Here is a 13,977-nt window from a genome sequence, read left to right on the forward strand (position 1 = left end):
GGTGTTCAGAGCCAGATTGTTTTCTGAGCACCAGGTTGTCAACTTCAGGACTTCCTCTCTGTAGGCTGCCTCGTCTCCCTTCGAAATAAGTCCGACCACAGTAGTGTCATCAGCAAATTTGACGATGCGGTTGTTGTTGTGGGCCGGACTACAGTCGTAGGTGTAGAGACAGTATAAGAGGGGGCTTAGCACACAGCCCTGTGGGGAACCGGTACTCAACCTGTGAGTGGAGGAGAGGTGGGGGCCGAGTCTCACAGTCTGGGGCCGGTTGGTGAGGAAATCCTTTATCCAGGCACATGTGACAGTGGGGAGGCCGAGAGTGACCAGTTTACCAATGAGAATGTCCGGAATGATTGTATTAAAGGCTGAACTAAAATCCACAAAGAGCATCCGGACGTAGCTCTGCCCCTGCTCCAGATGGCTCAGCACAGAGTGGAGAGCTACGGTGATGGCGTCTTCTGTGGATCTGTTTTGGCGATAGGCGAATTGGTGGGGGTCGAGGTCTGATGGTAGATAGTCCTTGATGTGCTGGAGGACCAACCTCTCGAAGCACTTTGTGATTACCGGAGTGAGGGCCACAGGACGGTAGTCATTAAGGCTGGTGATGGTAGACTTCTTCGGCACAGGGACGATTGTGGCTGATTTTAGGCAGGACGGAATAACTGCCTGGGCCAGGGAGAGGTTGAAAATTCTGGTGAAGATGGCAGTGAGCTGGAGGGTGCACGCTTTGAGCACCTTACCAGGGACTCCATCTGGGCCGGTAGCCTTCTTGGGGTTCACTGCCAGGAGCACCCGTCTGACATCGTGTTCCCTGACAGTGAGTGGAGTAGTACAGGAGCTAGGTGAGGGTGGAAACAGGGCTGTAGCAGGTGAGTGCTGCTGTTGTGATGTTTCAAAGTGGGAGAAGAAGCTATTTAGCTTTTCTGCCAGCGGCGCACTCAGGTCTTCTGACTTTGTGGCACAGCCTCTGTAGTTGGTAATGTCTTGTATGCCCCGCCATACCTCCCGTGTATTATTGCTGGACAAGTGGGACTCTATGCTCCTCTTATGGTCCGCCTTGGCTTTTTTAATACCACGTTTCAGATCGGCTCGAGCAGCCCTGTATAGAGCTCTGTCACCTGACCTGAAGGCAGCATCGCGGGCTCTGAGGAGTGTGCGGACCTGGCTGGACATCCAGGGTTTCTGGTTTGGGAAAACCCGTATGTTTTTGTCTACAGTCACATTTCCGATGCAGAACTTGATATAGTCCATGCATCACACTTTCAATTTGCACAGCTAACACTTGTGCCTTTTCGAGTGTGAGAGCATGAGAAGGCGCCCTCTAATCCGCAGGACAGAAGTCTTTTCGATCAGCTGGTCTCTCACCAGCTCATCAGTCAGTGCTCCAAAATTGCACTTTGCAGCCAGTTCTATCAATGCAAATTGCTTCACTGGTTCGCCATGTCCCTGTGACCGTTGGCGAAACCGGTATCTTTCTATCAACACACTTGTCTGTGGGCCAAAATATTTGCCCAGTGCATTAACAGCAGTACTGTACTCACTCGTTGCAGCACTGTCGAGCTGCGCAAAGATTTGCTGTCCCTCTTTTCCGAGGCAATGCAGCAGAATCGCTCGGCGGCGAATGTCCGAAATGGCCGCGCCGTCCAGGCTACTTACGATCAGGTAAGTCTTGAAACTTTCAACCAGCATATTCATGGTAGAGGGGGCTCTCCTGGAGTTTTCAAGAATGGAGATGGGGCAGGAAGGGTTAAACCAGCCATCCTTGTTGCCAGATGTTATATTCGAGGGCTAAATAACTCACAAACTGCACTTGGTGTCCAGAACCCAAAGTGTATTTATTACAAGCCAAACATGGCTGCTGCTAAAACCCTGCAGATCCCCCAGGGACCCTCCCTGAGGAAACATTCATTTTGAGCAGAGTCCTCTAGTGGTGACTCCAGGACATAACATCTCCCTCTCCCCTGACTTAGTCTGAAGGGTCTCGACCCGAAACATCACCCATTCCTTCTCTCTGCCCCACTGAATTACTCCTGCATTTTGCGTCTATCTTTGATGTAAACCAGCATCTACAGTTCCTTCTAACACCTTTAAACCTATCCTACCCATGTACCTGTCTAAATTACTTGATTATCTGCTTGATAATTATCTACCTGACTTTTATACATTAGGATAATAATTCTGGCTAATCAATAGTATCTGTTCAGTGAAAGCAATTTTTTTTGATATGCAAAGCAAAATTTTATTTTTTTATTTAACCAATTGTGAGAAGGGTCAGTATTCTTAAGATAATTCTGAAAAAAGTGAAACGGTTCAATCTTTTTCCAGCCAGATATTGTTTAACTTTCAGAGTACATAAAGGTCGAATGATACCTACTTGTCACCTCCTAAAATAATACAATAAAATAAAAAGCAAAGAACCCAACTCCTGCATTAGGTTAGGGTTAGAGGTTTTAGTTCAGCTTATTTTAGAGAAACAGCATGGAAACAGGCCGCCAAGTCCACAACAACCATCGATCACCCGTTCACACTTGTTCTATGTAAAGTACTTTACATGGCATTACACTAGCTCTTTTGGAATTCATTACATTGTAAAGGGCCTGTCCCACTGTATGAGGTAATTAAAGAGTTCTCCCGAGTTTCCCCTGATTCGAACTCGGAGAATTACGGTAATAACCATTCGTAGGTACTCGGGGCTCTCGTGGACATTTTTCACAGTGCTGAAAAAACGTCACGAGTTACTGCGTTTCCCGAGTAGCTGCCGTTAGCATTACGAGCCGCTACGAGATATCCATGAGCTCCGACGTAGCCGCTACATACATTCTACGTACTTACCACGAGTTTGATTTTTTTTAAACTCAGGAGAGCTCTTGAATTACCTCGTACAGTGGGACAGACCCTTTCGTTTGAAAGTTGTCATGTGCAGCCGCCCGGAAAGAAAGTGTAGGACATTACTTTTCGAGCAAAATATTCTGTAACACGTCATGAAACTACATGTAAGTTAAGCATAAAGATCAGTTTCCACCTAGCACTTACCAGTTCTTGCCCCACTCTTCCCCTTACCTCTCTACCAGCTTTCTCCCTCAACTCCATCAGTCTGAAGAAGGGTCCTGACCCAAAACACGGCCTGTCCATTTCCCTGCCACAGAGCCAGCTGGCCTACTGAGTTCCTCCAGAATTTCTTTGTTTGCTTAAGATTCCTGCATTTGCAATCTCTTGTGTCTTAACAGTTTATTTCTGTTTTACCCTGATGTTGAAATTCATTTCACTCCCCTCTCTGAGGAGCATGAAACAATAAATCAAATCATTCTAAAATGAAGCTATTGAATGTGTGATGATAACAATTAGTGATATTTTTGTTTTTGTCATTTTTATTAATGTATTGATGACTATGAATGGATCGCCAAAAGAAGCTGATATTTTGAACAATTAAAAAAATCTTCATCTTGTTGGAATGTCTTTCAGAAAAGCACCACCTCGGAATATCTATATTGCTGACAGCGAGGTTGAATTCTTTTGCAATGTTCTTTGATTTAAATTACTGAACAGATGCAAATAACAATGTGATTACTTTACCCGCCAGTCAGTGCAATTTTAGATAAGCTGGTAAAGAATTTTGCAATACAATCTAAAAACTATAATTTCATTTCAACCAGGTAATTGTTCCTGGCAGGCACAGCTGCAACATAATTGCTGGATTTGCTGACCCGCATATTTTTAGTGACTGTGGCTGTAAAATGTGAATGATTTTCACAAAAATCATTTTGCCATTCTACATTCACTCTATCCAGTGTACATCACATTTTTTTTTGTGTTTAAAATCATCGTAATAACGCCTCATTCTTTTTGTGGTTGGAAATGCATACATTATTTTCTTGATATGTGTAACAAAGGGGGAGCTGGCGTGCTTTGTAACTGTCAGCGCCGTAAGTGGCTGCTATTTGTATACATTGGGTATGCAAGCAAAGAATTTCACTGTGCCTTGTCACATGTGACAATAAAGTATTCAATTCCATTCCGTAATGCAAGTTTTCAAATGGTTAAACTAGATTTGCAGCTAAAAATCAGGAGAATATATTCACCTTTATAGCAAATAATCTACTTACCAGGCTCATTTGTCATTGATGACCATGTAAGGTACATAATATATAGAGTGATAATAGAAGGTTGAAGGCCAGTACAGATCTGAAATTCCTACAAATATTGAATAAAATTCAGTCAAAAATCATCGCTGTGTATTGGAAGCATTTTATAACAAGAGGAATCGAATTTATAACAAGAGGAATCGGATATAGGAGCAAAGAGGTCCTTCTGCAGTTGTATAGAGCCCTAGTGAGACCACACCTGGAGTATTGAGGTTGAGAAGGAGTTTCTTCCCAGAGGCAATTAGGACTGTAAACGCCTATCTCACCAGGGACTAACTACTGAACGTTTTTCCTTCCATTATTTATTATGTAAAAGAATATGTGTGTTATAATTGTGTTTATAATTTGTTTGGTTGTTTTGTTGTTTGTCTTTTGTACAAAAGTCCGCTAGCATTGCCACTTTCATTTCACTGCACATCTCGTATGTGTATGTGACAAATAAACTTGACTTGACTTGACTTGACTTGTGTGCAGTTTGGGTCCCCTAATTCGAGGAAGAACATTCTTGCTATTGAGGGAGTGCAGCGCAAATTTACAAGGTTAATTCCCGGGATGGCGAGACTGTCATATGCTGAGAGAATGGAGCAGCAGGGCTTGTACACGCTGAAGGTTAGAAGGATGAGAGGGGATCTCATTGAAACTTATAAGGTTGTTAAGAGTTTGGACATGCTAGAAGCAGGAAACATGTTCCCGATGTTGGGTGAGTCCAGTACCAGGGGCCACAGTTTAAGAATAAGGAGTAAGCCATTTAGAACGGAGACAAGGAAACATTTTTTCTCACAGAGAGTGGTGAGTCTGTGGAATTCTCTGCCTCTGAGGGCGATGGAGGCGGGTTCTCTGGATGCTTTCAAGAGAGAACTAGTTAAGGCTCTTAAAAAATAGCAGATTCAGGGGATATGGGGGGAAGGTAGGAATGGGGTAGTGATTGGGGATGATCAACCATGATCACATTGAATGGTGGTGCTGGCTCAAAGGCCCAAATGGCCTACTCCTGCACCTATTGTCTACTGTCCATTAAATCAGGAATTCTTTGCTCTTTAACTTGTTTTAACATTTTAGAATCTGACAGTGAGCCAAAATGACATTCCTTCCAACAGTATGGATCACAATATTGACAGCTCACCACAGTATTATGTAGTCTACGAATTAAAGGCTATCAACTGTAAGTTCTCATATAGTAGCAAAGCATTTTAAGGTATTTTTTTAAATGACCCTTAAACTTTCCCATGTAATTTTAAAGTTCTGAAAATCAATTGGGGTTGCTGATAAATCTAAAATGGATAACTTAGGTTTAAATTAGGGTAAACAAAAGTGGTGGAGAAACTCAGCGGGTGCAGCAATATCTATGGAGCGAAGGAAATAGGCAACGTTTCGGGCCAAAACCCTTCTTCAGACTTAAATTAGGGTAGTTCCACTCAGCGCAGCATGTAAATTACGTAGGTGCAGTTGTTATGGTTGACTTTCCTCTGAAGACAAGGAATGAACCATTCCTCTAGCCAACTTCCCTTCACATTTTCCATTTATATTGTTGTGAATATCTTTGCCTTCCAACTTTTCTGTTCATGTACCCTGAAGAGCTATCACACTGTTTTCCTGTCATGCTATCTTCATACCAGTCTCTAACGTTTTCTCCCACCTATCTTGCTACCTGTATCTACAAGTCTCTTATAAACAATGCCATTTTTTCAGTCTAGTGATTCTACAAATTCCATTAGTATGAGATAGTAATGAGTATGTATATAAAATTATGCAGTGCATAAATAGGGTAGATATCCAAGGGTGGATATATCAAGTATTAGACAGCATAGGTTTAAAGTTAGACAAATAAAGTTGAAAGGAGATCTGCAAGGCGAGTGTTATTTTACACAGAGATAAATATGGAGGTACCTACAGTAGAACATGCAGGCATGGGAAGTGTAGAAGCAGATATGCTAATAATGTTTAAGGATAATTTAGACAGTCACATGAACCGGCAGGAAATTGGGAGAAACGTGTAAGCAAAGGAATTTAGTTAGACTGGCATTATGGTCAACACAGACATGGTGGGCTGAAAGGCCTGTTCCAGTGCCGTACTGTCCTCTGCTGCAATTAATAGCTCCATTAGAGTTAAGATGGCACAAGAGTCAGTAGGAAATGGGCGTTGAGAACTCCAAAGTAGGAGTGAAACTCACTGGGCTGAAGGGCCTTTTTCCACGCTGCATCTCTAAACTAAACTAAAACCCCTGCATGCTGCAAGTTCAAGACCACAGTTAGGCATGCAATTGACATGTGGCAAGTGGCAAATAGGTCACAAAACACAAGGTGATGATCACTCCCATGACTGAGAACCTAGCCATGTTTAGTTTAGAGATACAGCGCGGGACCAGGCCCTTCGGCCCTCCGGTACTGTGATCTCCGCAAAGCTACCAACATCTAGAGGGCTGTCCTGAGCTACTTTCTATCTCTTTGGACACCATCGAACTACCTTTGATCGGACTTTACTGGACTTCATCTTGCACTAAATGTTATTCATGTTATTACCTTTATCATGTATCTGTAGTAATCATGATTGTAATCATGATTGTAATTATGTACTGTCTTTCCGCTGACTGGTTAGCGTGCAATAAAAGCTTTTCACGGTACCTCAGTACACTTGACATTAAACTCAACTGAAAACTGTGGGGTGGGGACACAGAGGTCGGTGCCCTTTGTTTGGAATAAACCTGATTAGTATGTTCTCATGATTTATTCTAACATCAATTTTCTACTGTGTGGCCTGAGAAGGGCTTTTCAAGCCAATCCAAGCCAAAGGCCTGATTCTTTAAGTTCCCTGTGCCTCTTCTGATTGTCATTATAGAACCTATTTATGAGAAGAGTATCATGAATCAGTTTATATTATAAAGATTCTCAGACATTTTTTTTCCTTTTTGGTGGATATTAATTAATGGACCCATAATTTGTTGTCAAACTTTCTACAGAAAGCATACCATTTTTATTCAATTAGTAAAGACTGGGAATAGGTTGTGGGCTGAGCATCAAAAATGTGTCTAGAAAAAGGATTTTGTGACCCAAGTCAACAAACTACATGAACATTTCACATATTGGGTAAAAATAATTATATAAATCACCCCTGAAACTCGATATGAAGAAGACTTGCACATTTTTATTAAATTAGAGAAAAACCGTAATTATTTCGGGTAATTTTTAGTCCAATCAAAGCACGTTTAACATTGAGTTACACAAAAGAGCTGGAGAAAACTCCGCGGGGGCAGCAGCATCTATGGAGCGAAGGAAAGAGGCAACGTTTCGGGCTGAAACCCTTCTTCAGACTGATCGGGGGGGTGGGGTGGGGACAAGAAAGGGAAAAGGAGGAGTAGCTAGAAGGCTGGGGGATGGGAGGAGACAGCAGGGGGGCTGAGGAAGGGGAGGAGACAGCAAGGACTAACAAAATTGGGAGAATTCGATGTTCATGCCCCCGGAGTGCAGACTCCCCAAATGGAATACGAGGTGCTGTTCCTCCAATTTCCGGTGCTGCTCGCTGTGGCCATGGAGGAGACCCAGGACAGAGAGGTCGGAGACGGAGTGGAAGGGGGTGTTGAGTTGTCTGCCAGTTGACCAATCCCGCGCTTTGTTTCAGGCTAGCACACAAAATGGCTGAGGGGGCTTCACAAATGACTGTTTTACTGGAGATTCCGATTTGTTGTTCTGTGGAATAAATGTCGTGGAAACTTGCAGCAGGTAATTGTATTTAGTGGGAAAAGCATTAAAAAGGCTGAGGAAAGTGCTGCTAAGTTGATGGAAGTGTTGAAAGTGATGGAAGTCTTGAAAGCAAAGTCCCTGCTGAGGTCCTGGAACACAATGATTAAGAGCCAGGAACCAACTCTAACTAAAAGGTAAGATCTAAAGTCTGAATTTATGAAAATCTATCTGTATGGAGTTTAATTAATTTAATTGCACCCTTTTATTCGGTTTTATTTAAATTATCCGTTTTTTCTCCAATTTAATAAAAATCAGATTCAGATTCAGATTCAATTTTAATTGTCATTGTCAGTGTACAGTACAGAGACAACAAAATGCATTTAGCATCTTCCTGGAAGAGCGACATAGCAAATGATTTGAATAAATAATAATAAGTGTCCAGGGGGGGTGGTGATTGGCAGTCATGAGGTACGTTGTTGAGTAGAGTGACAGCCGCCGGGAAGAAGCTGTTCCTCAACCTGCTGGTTCGGCAATGGAGAGACCTGTAGCGCCTCCCAGATGGTAGGAGGGTAAACAGTCCATGGTTGGGGTGAGAGCAGTCCTTGGCGATGCTGAGCGCCCTCCGCAGACAACGCTTGCTTTGGACAGACTCAATAGAGGGGAGCGAGGAACCGGTGATGCGTTGGGCAATTTTCACCACCCTCTGCAATGCCTTCCTGTCGGAGACAGAGCAGTTGCCATACCATACTGTGATGCAGTTGGTAAGGATGCTCTCGATGGTGCAGCGGTAGAAGTTCACCAGGATCTGAGGTGACAGATGGACCGTCTTCAGTCTCCTCAGGAAGAAGAGACGCTGGTGAGCCTTCTTGATCAGAGTTGAGGTATTGTGGGTCCAAGAGAGGTCATCAGAGATGTTGACTCCCAGGAACCTGAAGCTAGAAACACGTTCCACCTCCATCCCGTTAATGTGGATGGGGGTGTGCGTGCCGCCTCTGGACTTCCTGAAGTCTACAATGAGCTCCATGGTCTTCTTGGAGTTAAGGGCCAGGTTGTTGTCAGCGCACCATGCTGCTAAGTGCTGGACCTCCTCCCTGTAGGCCAACTCATCGTTGTTGCTGATGAGGCCAATCACCGTTGTATCATCTGCATACTTGATGATGGTGTTAGTACCATGTACAGGTGTGCAGTCATAGGTGAAGAGGGAGTAGAGGAGGGGGCTCAGCACACAGCCCTGTGGAATGCCGGTGTTCAGGGTGAGGGTTGAAGAGGTGTGCTTGTCTAACCTCACAGACTGGGGTCTGTTGGTTAGAAAGTCCAGTATCCAGTTGCAGAGGGAGGGGTCGATGCCCAGGTTACCGAGTTTGGTGATCAGTTTTGATGGTATAATGGTGTTGAATGCTGAGCTGTAATCGATGAATAGCATTCTTACGTAAGTGTCTCTGTTGTCGAGGTGAGAGAGGGCGGAGTGAAGTGCCGTTGAGATGGCATCCTCCGTACTCCTGTTCTTGCAGTAGGCAAACTGATAGGGATCCAGTGTGGGGGGTAGGCAGCTTTTGAGGTGTGCCAAGACCAGCCTCTCGAAGCACTTGGTGATGATGGGGGTAAGTGCAACTGGGTGGAAGTCGTTGAGGCTTGCCGCAGTGGAGTGTTTTGGCACTGGCACGATGGAGGTGGTTTTAAGGCAAGTGGGGACAACTGCTTGGGCAAGTGACAGGTTGAAGATGTCAGTCCAGACATCTGTCAGCTGCGCAGCACAGGCACTGAGCACGCGCCCGGGGATGCCGTCAGGGCCAGCAGCTTTACGTGCATTAGTCCTACTCAGTGCCACGTACACGTCGTAGGGGGTGAGTGTGAGGGGTTGGTGATCGGCAGGTAGCACAGCCTTGATGGCTGTCTCTAGATTGTCCCTGTCGAAGCGGCCATAGAAGTGATTAAGCTCCTCAAGGAAGGAGGCGTCGCTGGGTGTGGGGGTGGTGTTGGAGGGTCTGTAGTCTGTGATGGCCTGGATGCCTTGCCACATGCGTCGGGGATCGGAGTTGTTGTTGAAGTGCTCCTCAATCCTGAGCTTATGGCAGTGCTTGGCCTTCCTGATGCCCCTCTTCAGGTTAGCCCTGGATGAACTGTAGGCTCGAGCATCGCCTGACCTGAAAGCGGTGTCCCATGCTTTCAGCAGTAGCCTGACCTCGCTGTTCATCCATGGCTTCTGATTCGGGAATATGGTCACCTGTTTGAGGGAGGTGACACTATTGATGGTGGAGTTTATAAAGTCCAGAACAGAGGATGTGTAGGAATCAATATCCGGGTGGCCTGGGCTGCAAACGCCTTCCAGTCAGTGTTTCCAAAACACTACTGAAGTGTGAAGTCCACTTCCTCTGACCAGACTTTAACTGTCCTCACAGTTGGTTTAACCCGTCTGATGAGTGGGGAATACTTAGGGAGCAGGAACAATGAGACGTGATCAGACTGACCAAGGTGGGGGAGGGGGATGGCTTTGTAAGCTTCAGCCATGTTGGTGTAGACTTTGTCCAGTGTCCTGTCAACTCTAGTGGGGAAGGAGACATGTTGGTGGAATTTGGGGAGTACAGTCTTCAGGTTGGAGTGATTGAAGTCACCCGCAACAATGAAGGCTGCCTCGGGGTTGTGAGTCTGTTGATTGCTAATGGCAGTATGCAGCTCTTTCATTGCAAGCTTGGCATTAGCATCAGGAGGGATATAGGCTGCAGTCACAACAGTGGAGGTGAACTCTCTGGGCAGATAGAACAGTCTGCATCTAACCAAGAGGAACTCAAGGTTAGCTGAGCAGTGACTCTCGATGATGGTGGAGTCCGTGCACCATGCTTTGTTTACATAAATGCACAGACCCCCACCTCTGGTCTTACCAGAGTCTGATGTCCTGTCCGCTCGGAGTAAATGATGCCCCGATAGCTGGATGGCGCTGTCAGGAACGTCAGTGTTGAGCCAAGTTTCCGTGAAGATCAGGATGTTGCAGTCCTTGATCCAGTTGTGGGAGGTGATCCTTAGCCGGAGTTCATCCATTTTGTTTGCCAGTGAGCGCACGTTGGCGAGGAAAAGGCTAGGAATCGCTGCCCTGTGTGGGGCTAGCTCTAACCTGGCTTTTAACCCACCTCTGCGTCCCCGGCGGTGTTTTCATATGCATCGCCGTCTGTTGGTGCTTCTGGTGGGCCGAGCTGGCTTGGTGCGCGCTGGTGTTCTGCCGCTCCGTTGCTTCGCGTCTGCGTTACTCCGCAGGCGGTCTTCACGGGTCGAGTGAGCTCCACGGGTCGGGTGGCGTTCTCCAGCTCCGCGGGTCGGGTGGCGTTCTCCAGCTCCACGGGTCGGGTGGCGTTCTCCAGCTCCACGGGTCGGGTGGCGTTCTCCAGCTCCACGGGTCGGGTGGCGTTCTCCGGCTCCACGGGTCCACGGGTGGCGGTCCAGATCCACGGGTCGGGTGGTGGTCTCCAGCTCCACGGGTCGGGTGGCGGTCTCCAGCTCCACGGGTCGGGTGGCGTTCTCCAGCTCCACGGGTCGGGTGATGGTCTCCAGCTCCACGGGTCGGGTGGTGGTCTCCAGCTCCACGGGTCGGGTGGCGTTCTCCAGCTCCACGGGTCGTGTGGCGTTCTCCAGCTCCACGGGTCAGGTGAGCTCCGCGGGTCAGGTGGCGTTCTCCAGCTCCGCGGGTCGGTTGGGCTCCACGGGTCGGGTGAGGACCGAGGGTCGGGTGAGGACCGAGGTCGTGAAATTGCGGGTCGGGTGAGGGTCGTGGGTCGGTTGGGTCGTGGGTCGGGTGAGGGTCGTGGGTCGGTTGGGCTCCGCGGGTCGGGTGAGGACCGAGGGTCGGGTGAGGACCGAGGGTCGGGAGACACAGGGCGTCGCGGTGTGCCTGCGCCGCCGCCATTTTGTAAGCCGTATGTGCAATGTGCAAGTCTTCTTCATATCGAGTTTCAGGAGTGATTTATATAATTATTTTTACACAATATGTGAAAATTTCATGTAGTTTGGTGACTTGGGTCATGAAACTGCAGAATAAAGCTCCTCGGCCCACAGCCTAGAAGACATATTGCTTTTTCCTAGTTGTCTTGAAGGTATCGATTGCCAATTGCAGTTTGTTGGATTGGACTGTCATGCAAATAGGGCAGCAGGGGAAATGAAGATTCCTAACACTGAAGGCCAGTGAATTAGTTGTGTTAATGAACAAAAATGTCAGTTCTCAGAAAGAAATCACCAAATATTGTTTAATATCACATTATTTGCTGTAACTGGAATTGAACTCATGAAAATTAGTTAATTGGCTGGGATAGCAAACAAATTCTAATGAAAATATCTTTGTCACCGTCAGTGTAATAATGATTTTACTTATATTCAGATGAGAAAATCAGCCATTAAGCAGCAATAATTTCCTCTAAAGTTATTAATTATTAATTTATTTTATTTTAATATATCTCGTTATATCTCAAAATACCAATTCTTAAAACAACATGCATTAGATATCTTTAATTAAATAGTTCCATGTAAATATGCACCCTTTTTTCAGAATTAAAGGACATTTTATTTACCATATCCCGTCATTAGTTTAAAAAACAGTGATCTAAAAAGACATCATGAAATCATAGCTTACCTGGATCTTTGGATGAACTGATATTAATGAGGCAGCAACACAAATAAGTGCGTTGAAGCTAATAACAAATTTATTTTCAATACACCCGTCTACTGCAGTGTAAAACACATAGCAGAGGATTGCAGTGGTTAATGACAAAACATAATTCAGACATGTAAATGACAGAAGTGCTGAAAAGACACAAAAACAGATTAAAACTATTAAATAGCTATAATGACTATACTAATATTTTTCATATAATTTCATTACAAGGTTATTAAATGGGAATTTAAGATACAGAACAAATGAAAAGCCACTTTGTACCAATTACAAAAAAAGTTTAGTGTATTAAAAATGTACTTGAACGGTATGTGGTGCTGATATATTGCCCAGTCTTAAAGACATAGTCTGATAATTGCACTTTTTACTCGGCTGCATAATGCTGCTGCCGGTTCCTCTCAGATCCATCTGAAATGAATTGGACTTTCCAGACTTATAAGCATCATACTTTGCTTCCTTGTCCCAATTTTCTGACTGAATTCATGAATTTGTGTAGAAACATTTGATTTCTACATCCGTGCCCTGTGATGATGGGCATTGGCTGGTCCATTTCAATATGAGCTATTGCATTTTGTGAAGGCAGGTATTTAAATCCTTTAACACACCAAGCTCAAACCCAGCATCATATACAGCCAACCATGTCGGGAGAGTGGCAATTCTGGCTACGGAACTAGGTGAACACAAAATGCTGGAGTAACTCAGCGGGTGAGGCAGCATCTCTGGAGAGAAGGAATGGGCGATGTTTCGGGTCATGACCCTTCTTCAGACTGATGTCAGGGGAAGGTGACGACAAAGATAGAATGTGGGCGGAGACAGTAAGACTAGGGGGAGAACTGGGAAAGGGAAGGGGATGGAGAAAGCAAGGGCTATCTGAAGTTAGAGAAGTCAATGTTCATACCACTGGGGTGTAAACTACGGAATTGCTTGACTTTGGATTCAAGCAGCAACTGGATTGCTCCAGAGGTCACTGTCTGACACTTACATTCACACAGCTACATTTCCTTGTTTTGCACAATTGTCCAAGAATGGAGGAAGCTTATATTGGCCATTCTTTGAGTTAACATCCTTCTAAACATGCCCAAAAAGGAGGCAAAATTCAGACCAAGTATACATTCAGACCCGGTATTCAATACGATACAATAGAACTTTATTTATCCCAGGAGGGAAATTGATCTCCCAACAGTCATAAAACACAAATTATATTAAACACAAAGTTAAAGTGATGAGTGGAAAGGATTGGGGATGTGCAAAGGGGGAGAGAGTCAGTCTACCCACGACCACAGGGGGAAGAGTTGTACTGTTTGATAGCCACAGGGAAGGCGGATCTCTTCTGGAATTCTGTCCTACAACTTAGTGGAATCAGTCTGTTGCTGAAGGTGCTGCTCAGGTTGACCAGTGTGTCATGGAGGGGGTGAGCTGTATTGTCCAGGATGCTCCAAGACCACCTCACATTAATCTAACTCCGACCCTAGGACAGATCCAGCCTAAATAAAAAACACAAGA

At 45.3% G+C, this 13,977-nt stretch overlaps 1 protein-coding gene across 2 annotated transcripts in view; it reads right to left on the bottom strand.

Annotated features, from left to right (window-relative positions):
* The window catches only part of LOC129696529 (serine incorporator 1-like), an 84,701-nt gene that overhangs the window by 12,471 nt on the left and 58,253 nt on the right, over window positions 1–13,977 (bottom strand). For both annotated transcript variants that reach the window (XM_055634532.1, XM_055634533.1), the window contains 2 exons: window positions 12,436–12,605; window positions 4,104–4,191 (listed from right to left, as the gene is read on the bottom strand). In XM_055634532.1, the coding sequence (XP_055490507.1) occupies window positions 4,104–4,191; window positions 12,436–12,605 (258 nt within the window). The remainder of the gene's footprint in view (window positions 1–4,103; window positions 4,192–12,435; window positions 12,606–13,977) is intronic.

Source organism: Leucoraja erinacea, chromosome 4, assembly GCF_028641065.1.
Source record: "Leucoraja erinacea ecotype New England chromosome 4, Leri_hhj_1, whole genome shotgun sequence".
Classification (NCBI taxonomy): Eukaryota; Metazoa; Chordata; class Chondrichthyes; order Rajiformes; family Rajidae; genus Leucoraja; species Leucoraja erinaceus.